General features: G+C 34.1%; 3 protein-coding genes across 4 annotated transcripts; 1 reads left to right on the forward strand and 2 right to left on the reverse strand.

Annotated features, from left to right (window-relative positions):
• Window positions 1–2,662: 2,662 nt before the first annotated feature.
• On the forward strand, window positions 2,663–4,079 carry LOC129748052 (uncharacterized). 2 transcript variants are annotated; one of them, XM_055742523.1, is made up of 3 exons: window positions 2,663–3,224; window positions 3,298–3,491; window positions 3,561–4,079. In XM_055742523.1, the coding sequence occupies exons 1-3, from the start codon at window positions 2,757–2,759 to the stop codon at window positions 4,021–4,023; spliced, it is 1,125 nt and encodes a 374-aa protein (XP_055598498.1). In that variant the 5' UTR covers window positions 2,663–2,756; the 3' UTR covers window positions 4,024–4,079. The 2 variants fall into 2 exon arrangements, with proteins under 2 accessions (XP_055598498.1, XP_055598499.1); XM_055742524.1 differs by having other exon boundaries at window positions 3,307–3,491.
• Window positions 4,080–4,433: 354 nt separating this feature from the next.
• LOC129748048 (solute carrier family 17 member 9-like) lies at window positions 4,434–6,702 on the reverse strand. Its single transcript, XM_055742514.1, has 4 exons — window positions 6,172–6,702; window positions 5,321–6,101; window positions 5,029–5,245; window positions 4,434–4,968 (listed from the first exon to the last, which is right to left on the reverse strand). Exons 1-4 carry the CDS (start codon window positions 6,249–6,251, stop codon window positions 4,721–4,723), a joined length of 1,326 nt encoding a protein of 441 aa, XP_055598489.1. The 5' UTR covers window positions 6,252–6,702; the 3' UTR covers window positions 4,434–4,720.
• A 3,175-nt stretch (window positions 6,703–9,877) lies between these two features.
• Window positions 9,878–11,821, reverse strand: LOC129748046 (elongator complex protein 3). Its single transcript, XM_055742512.1, has 3 exons — window positions 11,703–11,821; window positions 11,398–11,639; window positions 9,878–11,329 (listed from the first exon to the last, which is right to left on the reverse strand). Exons 1-3 carry the CDS (start codon window positions 11,722–11,724, stop codon window positions 9,944–9,946), a joined length of 1,650 nt encoding a protein of 549 aa, XP_055598487.1. The 5' UTR covers window positions 11,725–11,821; the 3' UTR covers window positions 9,878–9,943.
• Window positions 11,822–16,435: the final 4,614 nt, after the last annotated feature.

Raw genomic sequence — 16,435 nt, forward strand, 5'->3', positions numbered from 1 at the left:
AAAAAAATTAAGTACTCAAACATTACAAAAAGATGAAAAATTAAAAAAATAAATCAAAAATAAATACAAACAATTGACTAAAAATGACAAAATCTACTTAAAAATGATGAAAAATGACAAAAACAGTAAAAATGACAAAAAAAACAATGATTATAAACAAAACAAATAGTGCAAAATGTATCGAAAACATAAGAAAAAAAAATATAAAAATTCTTAAAATGGTCGGAAATTGACTTAAAATAACGTGATTGATAATAAAAATCATAAATTTGTAAAAATAAAAGAAAAAAACCTCAGAAAAAAACCGTTCAATTTTGGCAACACAAAATGTTTGTGCATGTTGCCAAGAACGAACGGGATCTGCACTTCCAAATTTAGATTCCTGATCAGATTTCCAATACCAGCACAGATTTTTTTGCTGCGATTATAGTCGTTTTACCATCTTTATGGCATTCGCGACTTTACTGCACAGAATTGAAATTTCTTTCAGAGCCCTCAATCGTTAATTTAATAGTATTTTAATTTAAAGGTTTTTTTTTATTCAATCTGAATTATTTTTTTTTTTTATTTTCAATACAACTTGCAAATCTGAATTAAAATATGAAGTCCAAATGATGAACATAATCATATAATAATTATCCACCTTTCCCTGAAGTTTCAACTCATATGCATAAAATATGAGTTGAAGAAAAAATTTATGGAAATTTTTTTGAATGAAATACAAAACCAAATTTGGATAACGATTTCGAAACACCATTTAATTTCTATTTTCTATTGACGATGTGAATAGAATACCAAGAATACTAAACTAGATACGGAATTTGAAATATGAAAACAGAAATACAATTTCCATTTTGATAATAGGGATCCTCTGAAATGAGTTTAATCTGATTTCAAATTCAATATTCAGATATGAATTTCTATCATTTTTAAAATTTGTAGCAGGATTCGGAAGCTTACCCCCATTCTGAGGATTCGGATTAGATTTAGGGGTTTTTTTTTACATCAGCTTTGACTCAGGATTGTCACTCTTGTATAACCTCATTCAATTATCAAAATTCAATAAATAATAATTAAACTTGTTTTGTTTAGAGTAAAGCATCCGCTCACTTTTCCTAGACCCTCATGGGAGAGGGGGGGGGGGGTAAAGCCAACCCCCCCTTCCTCCCATTCCACGGCAATGCCCAAAATGACAAATTCCCAAAATCAAACCCCAGAATTAACTATTCATCAGAACATTTTTTCCAGAAGGCATCATTTATCATTTTATTTAAAAAAATACATTGCATAACCAAATATCTGAGGTGAGTTTTAATTTTCAAATTTAACATCAAAGCAAAATTTATTTCTATTCAACCATGAAAAGTGCAGAAAAGTAGTTATTTGGATGGGAAATGTATATTTTTCAGTCAAATAAATTCGACTGGAACGATACCACCAGGAGCAAGCTAATGTTTTCCATTAAGTAAAAACAAGTAATTCAAAAATTATGTAGGTGGATATTAAAAATTCCAGAACAATTTCGAATTCCAAATAAGTCAAAAAACGTATAGGCATACGATTTGTATACGCCGATTCTCCTGTTAGGAAAAATGCTCCATCCTTCTGCTGAACGCTACAACCAAACCAGCTCGGAAACAAACGAAGGATAATACATCGCTCAGAGTTGTCTCTTGAGTCGCTCTACACAGATAGCATTCAGAGGTGATAAGCGACAACTTGTATTTTCAATGTCGCTTATCATCGTTGAGTTGATTCATTATAGATAGGTGATCTGTTGCATTCGTCTGCCCGTAGGATACAATGAAACAAGATTCTTTGCAGGAACTCTCTCTAGGCTGATAAAATGTCACGCGGGATTGTAGCAGAGAGAAAATACACCATGTTTGTTTCGGCGGAGAATTCTCTCGCTTGACGATAAGGAGAAATGATCCAATTTCGGATCCTTGTTTGAAACAATGTATTATGAGTTTGATTCTGAAGAAAAAAAAATTGATACAAACGATTTATTGTGTTAACTAAAAAAACTTTTAATCAAAGAATTTGTTTTGACTTTAAAAGGTGAAAAAGTATTAGAAGTGAAGGAAAACGAATTAGAAACAAAAGGATTTTTATTAGCAACAGAGGAAAATTCCTTTGCCCTAAGAATTTTTTTTCGCTGCGTTTAATATAATCAAATATCCCAAAAATATAGAGAATAAAATTAAAAATAAACGACAAACCATACCGAGTTTTTAATAAAATGACAAGAACTACAAGCATTTTTGTCATTATCATTTATAAAACTTTTTTATCTAGGTACTTTATTATTAAAGTTTTTGTCATTTAGCTATTTTTGTAATTTTTCGTTATATTGTGTGATTTATTAAATTCATGTACTTTTTTGTTATATTTGTCTTTATCAGGTGATTGTCATGTAAAAAGTATCAATTTGGTGGTGAATGTTAAAAATGATCAATTAAAAAAAAGTTCAATTAAGAGAAAAAATAAAATTACCAACGATTGGTAGGTAGTAAAAACGATTTGAAGTTTATTTAGAGTCATGTGTTCAGAAACTTGCATGAAAGCTTTCAAACAATAATTTGATTTTGAGCTCACAATTCGAGCGCTCCTTTTAGGGGCGCATCCAAAGAATACTTCCCTCCTATTTAAATTTGATGTCTTCATTGTTCTAATTTTTTGTTCTTAAATCAAACAGATTTACACGGAAATCACCGGTTAAGATTCTAGTCTAAACAAAGGTAAGATCCCAAAAAATGGATACTCTCGCGGAACCAAAACCCCAGGCACTCCGGGACAAACGCCGAACCGAACTTCGCTGGGACCGTCAAGTGCACCGAAAGGCCGACATCGATCTCAATCGAGCCGGTCTCGGAGAAATGCTCCAGGAAGTTCGGGACATCGAGAACCTTACCCCGCAACACATCAAAGGTCTTGCGTCCCGCATCAAACGTCGCAAGCGTGCCGATTCGAAGGACCTGGTCAGACTGAGCTATGGCTTCCAACAGGCTGAGGCAAACATTTCGGAATTCGTACGGATTACCGGGGCCATTAACGTCATTGTCAAGGAGCTGACCGGACACGATTCCGATCTGCAACAGCTGGCCGCAGAATGTTTGTGCAATCTCAGCCTGGGCGATGAGGTATGCTGTGAAAAGGTGGCCACCTTTGCCGGGACCTATCTGATCACGTTTCTGGAAAATTTGAGCCATCGGCGGTTGCAGGTAAGATGTTTGACCGTTATATATTTTTGAAGATTGATTTTGGCACCCGGAGTTTTTTTTTTAATTATTTAAGTTTTCGCAGATAACCTGCCTGTGGACTCTTCAGAACATCGTTGCTTCGGGTCCAAAAGCTTGCAAAGTTCTACATTCACAAGGCATTGTATCCTGTCTCAATCATCTGTTGGATATTGTGGGGCAAAGCGATCCGCTGCCCGATGTTCTGCTCTGCATAGAACTGATTCTGTCGTACGAGTTTCAGTTCTTTAGGTAAAATTCAAAAGTTTTCTTGAAATTAGTTTAGAGTAGGTACCTTACAAAGAATATTTCTTTTTCCAGCAAGGACATTTTACTAACAACCACATTGCCCTTTATAATGAAGAAAACTTCCAACTGCAACAGTCTCAAAGTCCTGCACAAAGCTTTAAGTTTGACAAATTTTGAGGTTTTGGAATATGACGCAGTACCAGAAATCGTAACGTTCTGTTTGAAATCGTTGGTTTCTGGCTCCGAAGAACTGCGACATTCATCAACTCTTCTAGCGATCCGAATACTGGCCAACGTTGTGGCGTCCCACGAAGGATGCTGCACCTTTTTGTTTGAACGTTGTCTACAACAGAACATCCAATTCAGTTGTCTGTTTAACAACTTTGCAGAAACTGAGGAACATGCTATCTGTCGAGAACTTCTGTGGTTGTTGGGAAACATTTATCGCCAAGCAGGCAAGGTCGAACTGGAGCAATATTTAGGTTACGATCAATTCTGCACCCAGTTGGTGGTGCCGAAAAAGTTGTTGGTTTGAGGTGTTATAGTAGGATTACGATAATTTGAAACAATATATTAATGAATTATTTTAAATCTTTTCAAAGAATTTTCAGTTTAGATTTTCCGAAAAAAATCTGTTTTAAAACGGTTCAGAGGATTGACAATTTTTTCACTAACTTAAAGAAAAATCATAAATAAGGAGATGATGAGAAATTTCGAAATCTTTAAATCAAAGGAATAACAACTTAGCTTAATCAAGACTTATCGGAAAACGGCGGGTTTTTCACCTATAATCAACAAAAAATATCCCGTTTGTGGACAGATGCATCTTTTCCGAAAATTTTTAAAGTTGCGAAGTCGTTCATTCTTTGATTTAAAGGTTTTTTTTTTAATATTTTAAATCAGAAATAAATTCGGCGGTTTTAGGAATTAAACTACACAAGCAAGTAATTACGCACAATATCAATTTTTATTTCGAGTGCTTTTGGAATCGTATCATTCTGCTTCTGATTCGTCTAGATTCGACGTCACTGAAAGCCTCAATCGGTTTTCAGCAGGAAAAAAACCAGTCATTGAATTTGTTTTTTGGTAACATTATCCAGCTATATAGGAATATGTCACAGATTATAACCGCATATCTAAGGGATCAAAAGGTACAATTACTTAAAAAAAACTCTTCCCTCAAACTACACATTCTCGCGACAAATTTGCCCACTTCCTATCTGCTGGCTCACTCAAACAATCGCCTCGGCCGATCCGAAAATCGTAAACACAACCCAACCGACCGTGTTGATGGCTGCCGCGGTGCTGAAAACCGCGGACCAACTCTGTGTCAGCTCCAGGATGTGCCCTGCCAGGTAAACGCCGAGGAAGCCCGGAATCGCACCGACCGTATTCATCAGCCCGAAAACGCTACCCGAATGACTGGGAGCCAGGTCCTGAGGGTTTACCGTAATAGCGTTGTTGTGAAATCCGGAGAGACCTAAAAGAAGCGTTATCGGTTGAGGAAAATCGGTTCATTTTTCAATGTTTCTCTACTTACCGATGATAATTGACATGCAGGTCAGTGCCGTGTTGAATTCCGATGTGTGACACATGATGAAGAGCGCCACGTTCTGGCCGAGGAAGCAGATACTCTGAACCACTTTACGGATACGGGTAAGGGACCATTGCCGAACCATCAAGCGTTCGGTGAGGAATTTACCGAACAACGTTACCGGTGGCAGTGCAAGCCAGGGGATCATGTTGACAACCCAACCCTAAAAATTGTATAGCATTTGCGTTTCACTTTGATCTGATTTCACAAACAGGAAGATAAATCTTAGGATAATTACCTTCGCAAGAGGGAAATTTTCATGAAAGTATGTCGGTAGCCAGGACAGCAGCACGAAAAAACAGTTCATCTCACAGGCATGTCCCAGGACACAGGCCCAAAACGAAGCCCGACCGAATAGCCGCAACCATGGAACGGTTTCCGTTGAGCCTAGCTTGGGACAGATCCGACTCGGTTGCGAAAGATTTATGATTCGATTCCGATCTGAAGATATTGTGTAGTAGCGCAGCAGTAAGGTCCAGGTCAATCCGAGAAAGCCAATCACCCGAAACACTGTTGGCCAGCCGAAGTAATCTAGGATGAACGATCCTAGGATTCCAGTGAGCAGAGTACCCAGGGCTGATCCCGATGTAAGAATACTAAAGAAGCTGGTCCGTTCATTCGAGCTTAGATTTTGACTAGTGATGCTGATCATGCTAGGGTAGTGAACACCCTGACAGGCACCATTAACTATCCGGATCGCTACGATGAACGGAATAGAGTAGCTGGACAGATACGATGCTGATGTGATGATATTTGGCATCCAAAAGGTGATCATCGACCACCCGATAGCGGCCAGCAGGATCACTTTCTGGCCACCGAACTTATCGCTAAGATAACCCCCCAGAACCTGGGTCAGTGTGTAGCCCCAGAAGAACGAGCTCAGCACCGTGCCGGAGTCGGTTTTGCTCCACTTTCGCTCCGAAGCCACTGTCGGAACAAGCAGTGGCATCGTCGTCCTCGTCGAGTACAACATACATGTTCCAGCCAACAGGGTCAAGAACCAGGTCCGTTTTTCATTTCTATAAATAAAAACAAGAAAAAAGTTACAAACAAATAACACAAGAAAAAACACCATCCGAAAAACCTTACCTGGTCCATATACTTTGGCTGTCGTTGAGATCTCGAAGTAGCGAGTACTTGAGTTTCTCCTCCATCGGAGTTTTGACCATTTTCGAAAAGGTCTTCGCGGTTTTTAGTAGGTAATCGAAACACCGATTTTACGTTTCAGTCAGCATCATTCTAGACGAGCCAACATAGCTGATTTTACACGTCTTCACAAACAAAGCTCCAATTCTTAACCGAGTATCTTAGTTTCAGATTTCTTTAAAAAAAAAAACTTTCCCTTGAATTCGACACAGGTCAACAAGAAGGAACAGTTTTTCCCCAACACCTCTCAGGTACCTGATGGCTAGGCAGGACTTTGTGCCATTAGGATACACCAGAAAACAAGTGAAGAAAAGCCACGGTTGTGTTTTTTTGGTTCCTTTCTTTTTGCTTCGTGTTGCAGATGTTTCTCTATCAATCAGCCAGCACCGTTTGTAATCTGCCTAGCTATACCCTTTTTTCTTTTGCTTTTCTCAATCGTTGTCGGCTGGTTGGATGGCTAGGGAAAACGAAATGTCAGACTGAGGGTAAAAATTTCATCTCTCGCTTGAAGCATCTTCGTGAACCATGAGGGGTAGGAAGATGGTACCCTAGTAAGCCTCGAAAAATATTGCTCGTGTTAAATATATAAAATGGAGTTATTTTCGGGCATTTCAACTTTAATAAGTTATGAAGTTATGCTAATATAATCAGAACAATATGTTAAGAATTGCTTCACATTTACAATCATTTACTTATTGTCGAATTTATAAACGACATGTGCAAAATTTCAGCATTTTTAAGAGTGTACAAAATTCCTAAAATTTTGGATTTACACGACCAAATGCATAAAATGTAAAATTAGACATAAAATCAATTTAAAAAAAAAAGAAAAAAAAAACAGAACTGTCAAAAATAACGGAACTAAAAACGAAAAATTATAATAATTAAAATCACAAAAAACAACAAAAATGGCGTATGGCAATGTATGATAAACCTGAAAAAATACTATAATAAATGGCAAATTATTGACAATTTTGTTATACATGTCGACTTAGTCATTTTTATAATTTTTGTGTCTTTTTTGTTTTTCGATTTTCTCATCTTTGTCATTCTTGACATTTTTGTCATTTCATTGTATATCTTTTTTAGTCATTTTTGTAATTTTTATCATTTTTGTGTAACTTCCGTTATTTTTGTGAATTTGATAAATTTTATCATTTTTTGTCATTTTTGTCATGTTCGTTGTTTTTTTTTTGTTTTTTTTTGTGGTTTTTGTCAACTTTGTCATTTTAGTTTTTATTTCATTTTTGTCATTTTTTATCATTATTGTATTTTTTTTTTTTTGTCAATTTTACCATTTTTGTCTTTTTGTTTATTTTTGTTATATTGACATTTTTTGTCATTTCTGTATTTCTGTGAATTTTAGCCTTTTATATCAATTTTAGTCTATTTTGTGATTATTGTCAATACGTTCCATTTTTTTTTTTTGAGTTTTTTGTATCTAGTACCAGTTTGTAAATTTTGATAATTTTGTCATTTTTTGTGATTTTTGTAATTTTAGTAAATTCGTGAATTTGTTATTTCTAACATTTTTGTCTATTTGCCATTTTGTCATTCCCCCTTATTCTGCGCCGCGCGTGAGGTGACGATAGTCGAGTCGAGTTGGAGTCACGTGAGTCTTGTCACCTTATTCCCGAAGCCGATGTGACAGAGGTTCATGCCCAGCTCTAATAGTCAGCTGGAATTAGGATAAGACCTCAAAAAAGTTCATTCTAATAGACGTTTCTCACCAAAAGCGACTACTGGAATCGGATGATTAGGGTGATTCGACTATCGTCACCTCACGCGCGGCGCAGAATAAGGGGGATTGTTTTTTTGTTGTTTTAGTTATTTTTGTCATTCTTGTTAATTTCGTTATTTCAATAAATTTTGTGCGTTTTGTAATTTTTGCTATTATTTATTTGTCATAAAAATTTTACTCATTTTTGTCATTTAAATAATATTTTTGTATTTTTTGTCATTTTTTTCTTACTGTCATTTTTTTCATTTTTTAATTTTTATTATTTTTTCATATTGTCATTTTTCCATTTTTTTTCTTTTTGTCATTTCGGTTAATTTTTCCTTTTCATTTTTGGTCGTTTTTGTGACTCTTTAAAATCAATAAAACCAACAAACATTTTGTCGTGTTGTCAATTTTTCTCATTCTGGTCATTTTTCGATTTTTTGTCATTTTTTATATTTTGTTTTTTTTTGTTATTTGTTGTTTATTGTAGTTTTCGATATTTTTGGTATTTTGTACACTTTTGGTCTTTTATGTCATTTATGTCATTGTGTTAACAACCTTTTTTTGTCATATTTGCATTTCAGTCATTTTGTTATTTTGTGATTTGTGTCATTTTGACATTTTATTATTTTGTTATTTTATTTCTTTGTCATTTCGTTCTTTTTCATTTTGAACTTTTCGATTGTTTTTGTCTCTTTTTTACATTCTTTTTTATTATTATTTCAGCATTTTTTTCCATTCCGATGTTATAAAAACAAAAAAAAAACTAAATATCAACATGTTTGAGAGTGTACCAAATTCCTGAAGTTTTGGAATTTTACCCGGCATAACATAACATGTTAAATGCTAAATAAAATCAATTTGAAAAGAAAAAAAAACAAAAATAAAACAATATATAAAACTGTCAAAAATAACGAAACTAAAACAAAAATGAGAAAAATCCCAAAAACGACGAAATTGTAAAAAAAATGACAATCATGATTAAAATCACACAAAAAAAAACAAAAATGGCAAATATGTATGACAAAATTTAAAAAACCAATTTATAAATGACAAATAATTGTCAATTTTGCCATTTTTGTCAACTTAGTCATTTTTGTGCCTTTTTTGTTCATTTTCTTTTTTTTTATTATTTCGTCATCCTTGTGATTCGGGATATTTTTGTGATTACTATAATTTCTGGTTTTTTTTTTATTTTTGTGATTTTTTGTAACTTTTGTTTTAAATCGTTTTTTTTTCTATTTTTTGTCATTTGTATTTTTTTTTTTTTGTGGATTTAGTCATTTTTGAATTTGTTTTTTCATTGTTTGATCATTTTTGTCATTTTGTCATTTTATCATTTTTGTCATTTCGATAATTTCGTTCTTGTCATTTTTTGCATTTTTGTTTTTTTCTAATTTGTCATTTATTGTAATTATCGCCATTTTTTGTAATTTTGTGCACTTTTCGTCTTCTGTTTGATTTATGTCATTGTGTTTTTCAATAATTTTTTGATATTTGCATTTTGTTATTTCGTGATTTGTGTTTTTTTTTACATTTTGTTATTTTGTCATTCTGATATTTTGTAATTTTGTTATTTTGTCATTTTATTTTTGCGTCATTTTGTAATTTTTTACTTTGGTTTTTTTTATCGTTTTTTGTCTTTTTCATTCTTTCATTTTGTCATTTTAGTATTTTTTTTTTAATTTTTTTCTATTTGCGCATTTTGTCATTCTTGTCAATTTTGGTCTTTTTTGTACACCATTTTGGTTCTATCATATTTTTTTTTATTTATGCACATTATTTTCTCATTTAATTTTTTTGTTTTTTTTTTGCAGTTTTTGTTTGTTGCATTATTTAATTTTTTATAAGAGTTCATACATTAAAAACAAATCAATGATTAAGGCTTTCTTTGTTAAGTTCCATAAATGATCAGCACCTCCATGCTGAATGCTTGATAAGATTATTTATTAAGCAAAAGAAGAAAAAAAAAACTCACCTTATGAATATGTCTTAGACCAACATTTTAGACATGTAAGGACCATCAAGCTCGTATCCCATCTTGCGGTAGTAGTTCCGCGTTCCAACGCCAGATATGACGGCCAACTTTTTGTTTCCATGTTCCTCCCGGGTAATACGTTCGGCTTCCTCCATCAGCAGCATTCCGAACCCCTGATGCTGGAACTTGGTGGGATCCCGTGCATTGACCGGAACAACCGATCCATAAACGTGTAGCTCCCGCACGATCGAACACTGATCAACGAGCTCCGGGCGGAAAGTGTCCGGTGAACATTTGCGCAACCGAAGCAACCCAATCAGGATGTCCTGTTTGGGATCCTCGTAGGACAGGAACGTCTCCCAGCCACCATTTGCCACGTAGTCCCTACGAATTAGTTCGACCTCGTACGGTCTAACTTTGTTGTGAATTTCCTGGATACCGACTTCGCGGGTTCGAACATCTCGGCAATCTGTTCCGAGGTCTTTCATTCGAGCTAGAACTAGTTCTCGCAAATTTCCGTGTTCGACACCGGAGCTGACCAGTGGCATTGGGATGTCTCGCTGTACCCGATAAACTCGGGTCCAAGGAGGAACTAGCGCCAATATTTTAGCAACCAAATCCACTAGAGTTGATGGAGGGTAGCTCTTGTAACGACCGGTTTTCCACAGCTCGTATAGGCCGGTACCTCGAATAACCAGAGTTGGGTAGATTTTTAAACCATCGGCACGGAAATCTGGATTTTCAAAAAATTCTATGAACTGTTCAATGTCTCGTTCGATGTCAACATTTGGCAAATCCGGCATCATGTGGGAAACTACTTTGAAGCCGGCGTCCTTGGACATCTGAAAGCTTTCGCAAGTGGCTTTGACTGTGTGTCCTCTGTTAGTGTCCCGAGCAACATCTTCGTAAACAGATTGCACTCCTATTTCCAAACGGGTACAGCCGTAAGCTAGCAAATCCGACAGATGCCTCTTTAAGCAATAATCCGGACGTGTTTCAATCGTTATACCAATGCATTTGGTATGAGACTTTTCCGAATATCGAACAGCTTCCTCCACGCTGGAACTGGTATGACCGGACAAGGCGTCGTGCAGATTCCTTATGAAATAGTCTCGATAGTCCTCTGGGAGGCACATGAAAGTTCCTCCCATAACGATGAACTCGACCTTGTCCACCGAGTGGCCCAGCTGTTTGAGTTGCTCAACACGATGTCGAGTTTGCAGAAAAGGATTATACCTGGCCCTGATAGCCCTCATCGAGGTCGGCTCGTATCCGGTGTAGCTCTGAGTGGAATATTCAAAGTCACTGTCCGGCCCGCCGGGACAGTACACACATATGTTGCCGGTCATGTTGATGTGCGGACAACGATGAGGCTTACACATCACGGCCACCACCGCAATCTAAATAGGTTATTTGATTAGCAATTTTGGAAATTCGACTTAAGAATTGACTCAAGAAAATAACTCACCCCACTAGCCGTTCGGATTGGTTTCGCTTTCAGCTTGGGAAGAAGGATCGGTTTAGCTTCATGTGGAACTGCGGCGATAATGTCCACAAGCCGAGGAGCACTCGAAAGACCATAGTTTGAAGCAAGCCGAGTCTTCAGCCGGTTCAGGTTCACATCTTTTCCATCGTGATGGGCTTTCAGCAGTTCCTGGATGATTTCACCCACCACTATCAGCATCCGTTCCTCACGGCTCAAGCCGGCTCCTATAGAGATGAAAATTATAAATTAATGATTTTTGAACATTTCCCTTTGCATTTTTAAATTACCAAGAGGCTTTTTCTTCGTCATTGAAGTATATTTTTACAGTTTTTCAGCTAAATTTAGCAGCGAAATTCAAAATTGTGAAATTACGCAGGCAAACCACAAACACGTTTTGTTGTTGTTACACGCTACCGAGTTTTGACCATTTTACACTATTTATAAACTACAGTAGGTATATATACACAGCAAAAAATTTCTAAAAGTACACGGAATCTAAAACACGAGTGATCTATTTTTTCTTGAGTGTAATTACAAAAAGATGTAATTTTAAACTTCTTTCGATGTAATATTAGTCTATTTTCCAAAATAGAATAGAAATAAACTGTTTTGATTTAATTTTACACTGCATCATGCAAAAATCAACCGGTCAATGAAATTTGTATCACAAACAGTGTAAAATTATATTTATTTGATTTAAAATTGAATGCAAATATTTAAATTGTGCCTTTATATTTTATATTTCAAGTCAGTTTGCGCGTCGGGCACAAAGTAAACAAGTCGGAAAATTATTCGGAAACGAGTCATTCAAAGGCGTAGCTACAGGAGCACTATAAAAGTCTTTAAAGTAGTAAGTTTATGAGACGTACGTGAAATGAAGAATATAGTTGAAACTGATTATAGTTTTCTCTCCATTACAGCAAGGTCAGGTTTTTCGCAGCGGCTGATATCCGGCCAGTGATTACCCGGAGAAACTTTTGTCAGAACAATTCAAGTGTGCAGGATGCTGACCGAAAAAATATGATTTCCGGAACCATTCGAGGATGCTGATCATGCTGATTCGAAAAACATTCCCGTGCTGGGAATCATCGGATGCAACAACAATTCCAGCCTGACGCTTTCCGAATGGTTTTTTATGTTCAGTTTTGGAAATAAATGTGAATTTGAATGAATGTATATGTATCGTCTCCTGTATAGCTATGCGAGGCCTCAAAGTGTGTATTTTGAATGCCTCTGATGAGAAAATTGGTGAGGATTTCAATCACTGTATTACACTACCGGTTAAATGACATAAGTGGATGAAAAGTGTGAAGAAACAAAATTTAAAAGCTCTGTAGAGCGCATTTTGTTAAACATCAGTTCAACTTAAATATGATTTCGTTCTTAATAATCTTATTTTGGTAATTATAATCACAACTAGAAAATAAATTTGGCCAAACCAATTATCATCAAAAAGCAGGATGGAATCGCATGGAAGCTTAGCTGGTTAAAACTTGTGAATAATTTCGTAACTTATCTATTTTTTTTGCGTTTCTTATTCCATTTCCACAATTAGTATCATTGTTGCAGCATGATATAATGTTATCCAAGTTATTATTGATTTTATTATGGTTTTATTGTGTTAATAAAGATTCAAATTTTAGAACGAATTTACAGGTTATCAAGAAAATAGAGCGAGTTCATCTAATAATGGACATCATGATGTAATGCACATATATTAATGAAGTTGAATTTTATATTTAGGATGTATCAAAAAAGATGTTCCCATTGATGATGCTGATGCAGATGTTTTCATTAATAATTTTTTTTCCGCAGGTTAAATATGGTTTGAATTCGGAAATCAGGGATTCAGCTGATTGTAAAAACTACATATATTAAACTACTAATGGAACTTTTTTTGACAGTTTACTTGCTATGGATGATATTTGTTTTTTATTGAGTTTAATGAACGCGTGCATTTTTCTCAGATATTTTATGGCAATGGTTTTTGATTATTGTATAGTTATTCCTTGTTTTCTCCATGTTCATAAATTTATCGTTTCAGCCTGTAAAATCGCCCAAACAATATATTGATAAATATTCAGCTTAGGTTAGCCAAATCATGAATCCATTGAGCTCATCTACTGACTATCACTTTTAATTTCTGTTGCATTAATACAGTAATTTTTATTTAAATTGTTGTAAGAATAATAATTTTGTTCTAAAACTTTCTCAAATCGGATGGAATTTCCGGTATTAAAAAATTAAGCACAGTCCGGACCTTCAATAATGTTGCATTGAATTAAATATTTTTTTTTTTCAGTTTGATAACCATATACTCCATATATTATTAAGCATTCATTGACACTAACTACTAAATTTTTCTTAATTGTTTATGTGAATAAGTTTCTGCCGATGTGTTGATTTATTTTTCAGAAAAAAATTACAATGCAGTAAAACATCGGACCATCAACCATCTTTTCGAATAGGTTAATTAATAATTTAATTTTTCAATTCATTTTTATATCTGCATAATTATTTACATCTCTGTTATGAATTTTATATTACATTGTTACACTGTAGATAGTTATACAATGTTACAATGCATTGTGTATTTATTTTAATAATCCATGCGAACATTGTCTAGATTGCATATTTCAGTTAATTCCTCTTCGTTTACGCATAATTTCATTTACAGTGTAGACATCAGCTTCTGTATGGTGTACACTCGGACCTTATATCATTGATAAGCTTATATCACAGCAAATGAGCAATACATGATAATATCCTTTATCATCGAAGTTACCATTTTTAAAGCAGTTAAAAGTACTTGCAATTTAATAAAAATCATTCTTACATTGCTTAGTTGATACTGTGTAATTATTCTTGATAGTCATAAGAAGAGGATTAAAATTTAAGTAAAAAAGTAGCTTGCACACGTTTTAGCTGTTTAAAAATTTAAAAGAATGTAAGCAATAATTTATTTTATTTTCAGCTTCTAATGTAATGTGGACCATTTCATGAACCAAGTGTTGAATTAAAAAAAAAATGTGCGTAACAGTAATATTTTTGTCTTTTTAATTTTCTTAAACCTTTCAGTTTTAAATTGTAAAAGCATGTATTCCGGAACTTCAATAACCCTGTTGCATCAATGATAAATTCTATTTCTCTTCAAAAATTTATTATAGTGTATTGTGTATTCATTACCAATTCAGCTGCTATAACAGTATCGTTTTTATTTCCTAGTTATCAGTTTCGATAGAGGAAAGCTTCAACTAATTCAATAAACCGATCATCTTTAATGCGAAATTTAATTTACAGGTTTGATAGCAGTTGTTGTTGGACGTTGTATAGCGGTGTAGCGGTCATAAGATTTTATGATATTGTTTTATTATTTTATACATTTTTACATTATTATATTTTTATAATAATATATTGAACTATATATTTATAAAAAAAATAATATAAACATACGCTTAACAGACATTTTTGTTTTCAGATTACGTTTTCATTTTTTTTTTCAGATCAACAATTTTGAAACACATTGTGATAGCACGGATAACTTAATGATACTGCTGAGTCGTAATAATCTTCACAATTCGTAGATATAATCATGGAATTAGATATCTTCATATTACCTTTATTTAAAATTACATGTTATATAACTTTTTTCAAATGTATTTCTTATATAAACTTATATGTGGTCGGGACTCGACCAGACCGAATTGAACGCCATTAGCATTTTTTAAAGTTACTTGAACTTTTTGTACAGATATTTTAAACTAGAGAAAATCTTTAATGTTTATCAATCAGTGGCGATAGTTTAAAGTCCAAGGAATTCATAGTAATCAATAGTATTCGCCTTTATGAATTACAAGAAATTTAAATTGTTGTTTAGGAATTTTCTCATGGCGCTCAGTTCGGTCTGGCCGAAACCTAGCCGTTTACGTTATTCGACTTTCTAATATTGTACTAAATTATATTATATCAAAACAACATATATACAATTTGCATATGCTATAACATTATATTCATATTATATTTTATATTACTATATATCTATTGTACTATATTTATATCTAGGGTAGGGGCATCTGGGTATCCTCGTTTTACAAAAAGAGCGGGTTACCGTGTATGCTAGTACCGCATTGAATACTAGACGTTCCTCAATTTATGTCAAGGGAATTTGGCATGGTTGAGAAAAATAAACTATTTGATTACTTTTTGTAAAATAAGGACGCACTCTTTTTTCGGAAGCCTTGGCGGCGGGATTATAATTTGCATGCTATCGTGGTTAGTCAACAATATGGTTATTGCTTCTCGAGACTTTCCCCCTTTTTACCCTGGATACCGTTAGTGCCTCTGCTTACGATTCCATTCCTTTAGAAGTCTCATTGAGTGGTTATGGTTGTGTTGTGTGGTAGCCAAGATGGACATGTGGGTTATTTTTTTTGCCACAACCGCGGCGCTGCCGTAAACCCAAGGTGGATATAATACATACATACAGTTTTGGAAATAAATGTGAATTAAAAATGATACATGTTGCGTATTTATTCAAGACAAAAGCATAAACCTTAATATTTAGAAAAAATATCAATATTTACGATAATAAATTTTAAAATTTACATCCCTGTGTATTTTTACACGACGGATTTTGTGATCCAATCTCGTGCATTGATTTCGATCTAAATTTACACGCCTCAAAAATTACATCCTCGAAAAAAATACACCGTGATAGAATTTTACATCAAAATCGATGTTCCGTTTTCGTGCATCGTTTTCGATCTAAATTTACACGAATTTTTCTTGCTGTGTAGTTAATTTAAAAGAACCCATTTTTAATTTCTGATTTACCTAGAATTTTTCGAAAAACGTTTATTAAAAAAATATTGAAAAAATATTTTTTTAGTAATCAAAATATTACCTATTTCCATTGAAGGCGTTAAAAGCTTTGATTAAAAAAATGTTATTTATAAAATTAATTTTTTTTAAAATGGTGCCAGGAAGTTAGTTTTCAAGATTTAGCGTGTACAATAATACG

Source organism: Uranotaenia lowii, chromosome 2 (genome assembly GCF_029784155.1).
Source record: "Uranotaenia lowii strain MFRU-FL chromosome 2, ASM2978415v1, whole genome shotgun sequence".
Taxonomy (NCBI): Eukaryota; Metazoa; Arthropoda; class Insecta; order Diptera; family Culicidae; genus Uranotaenia; species Uranotaenia lowii.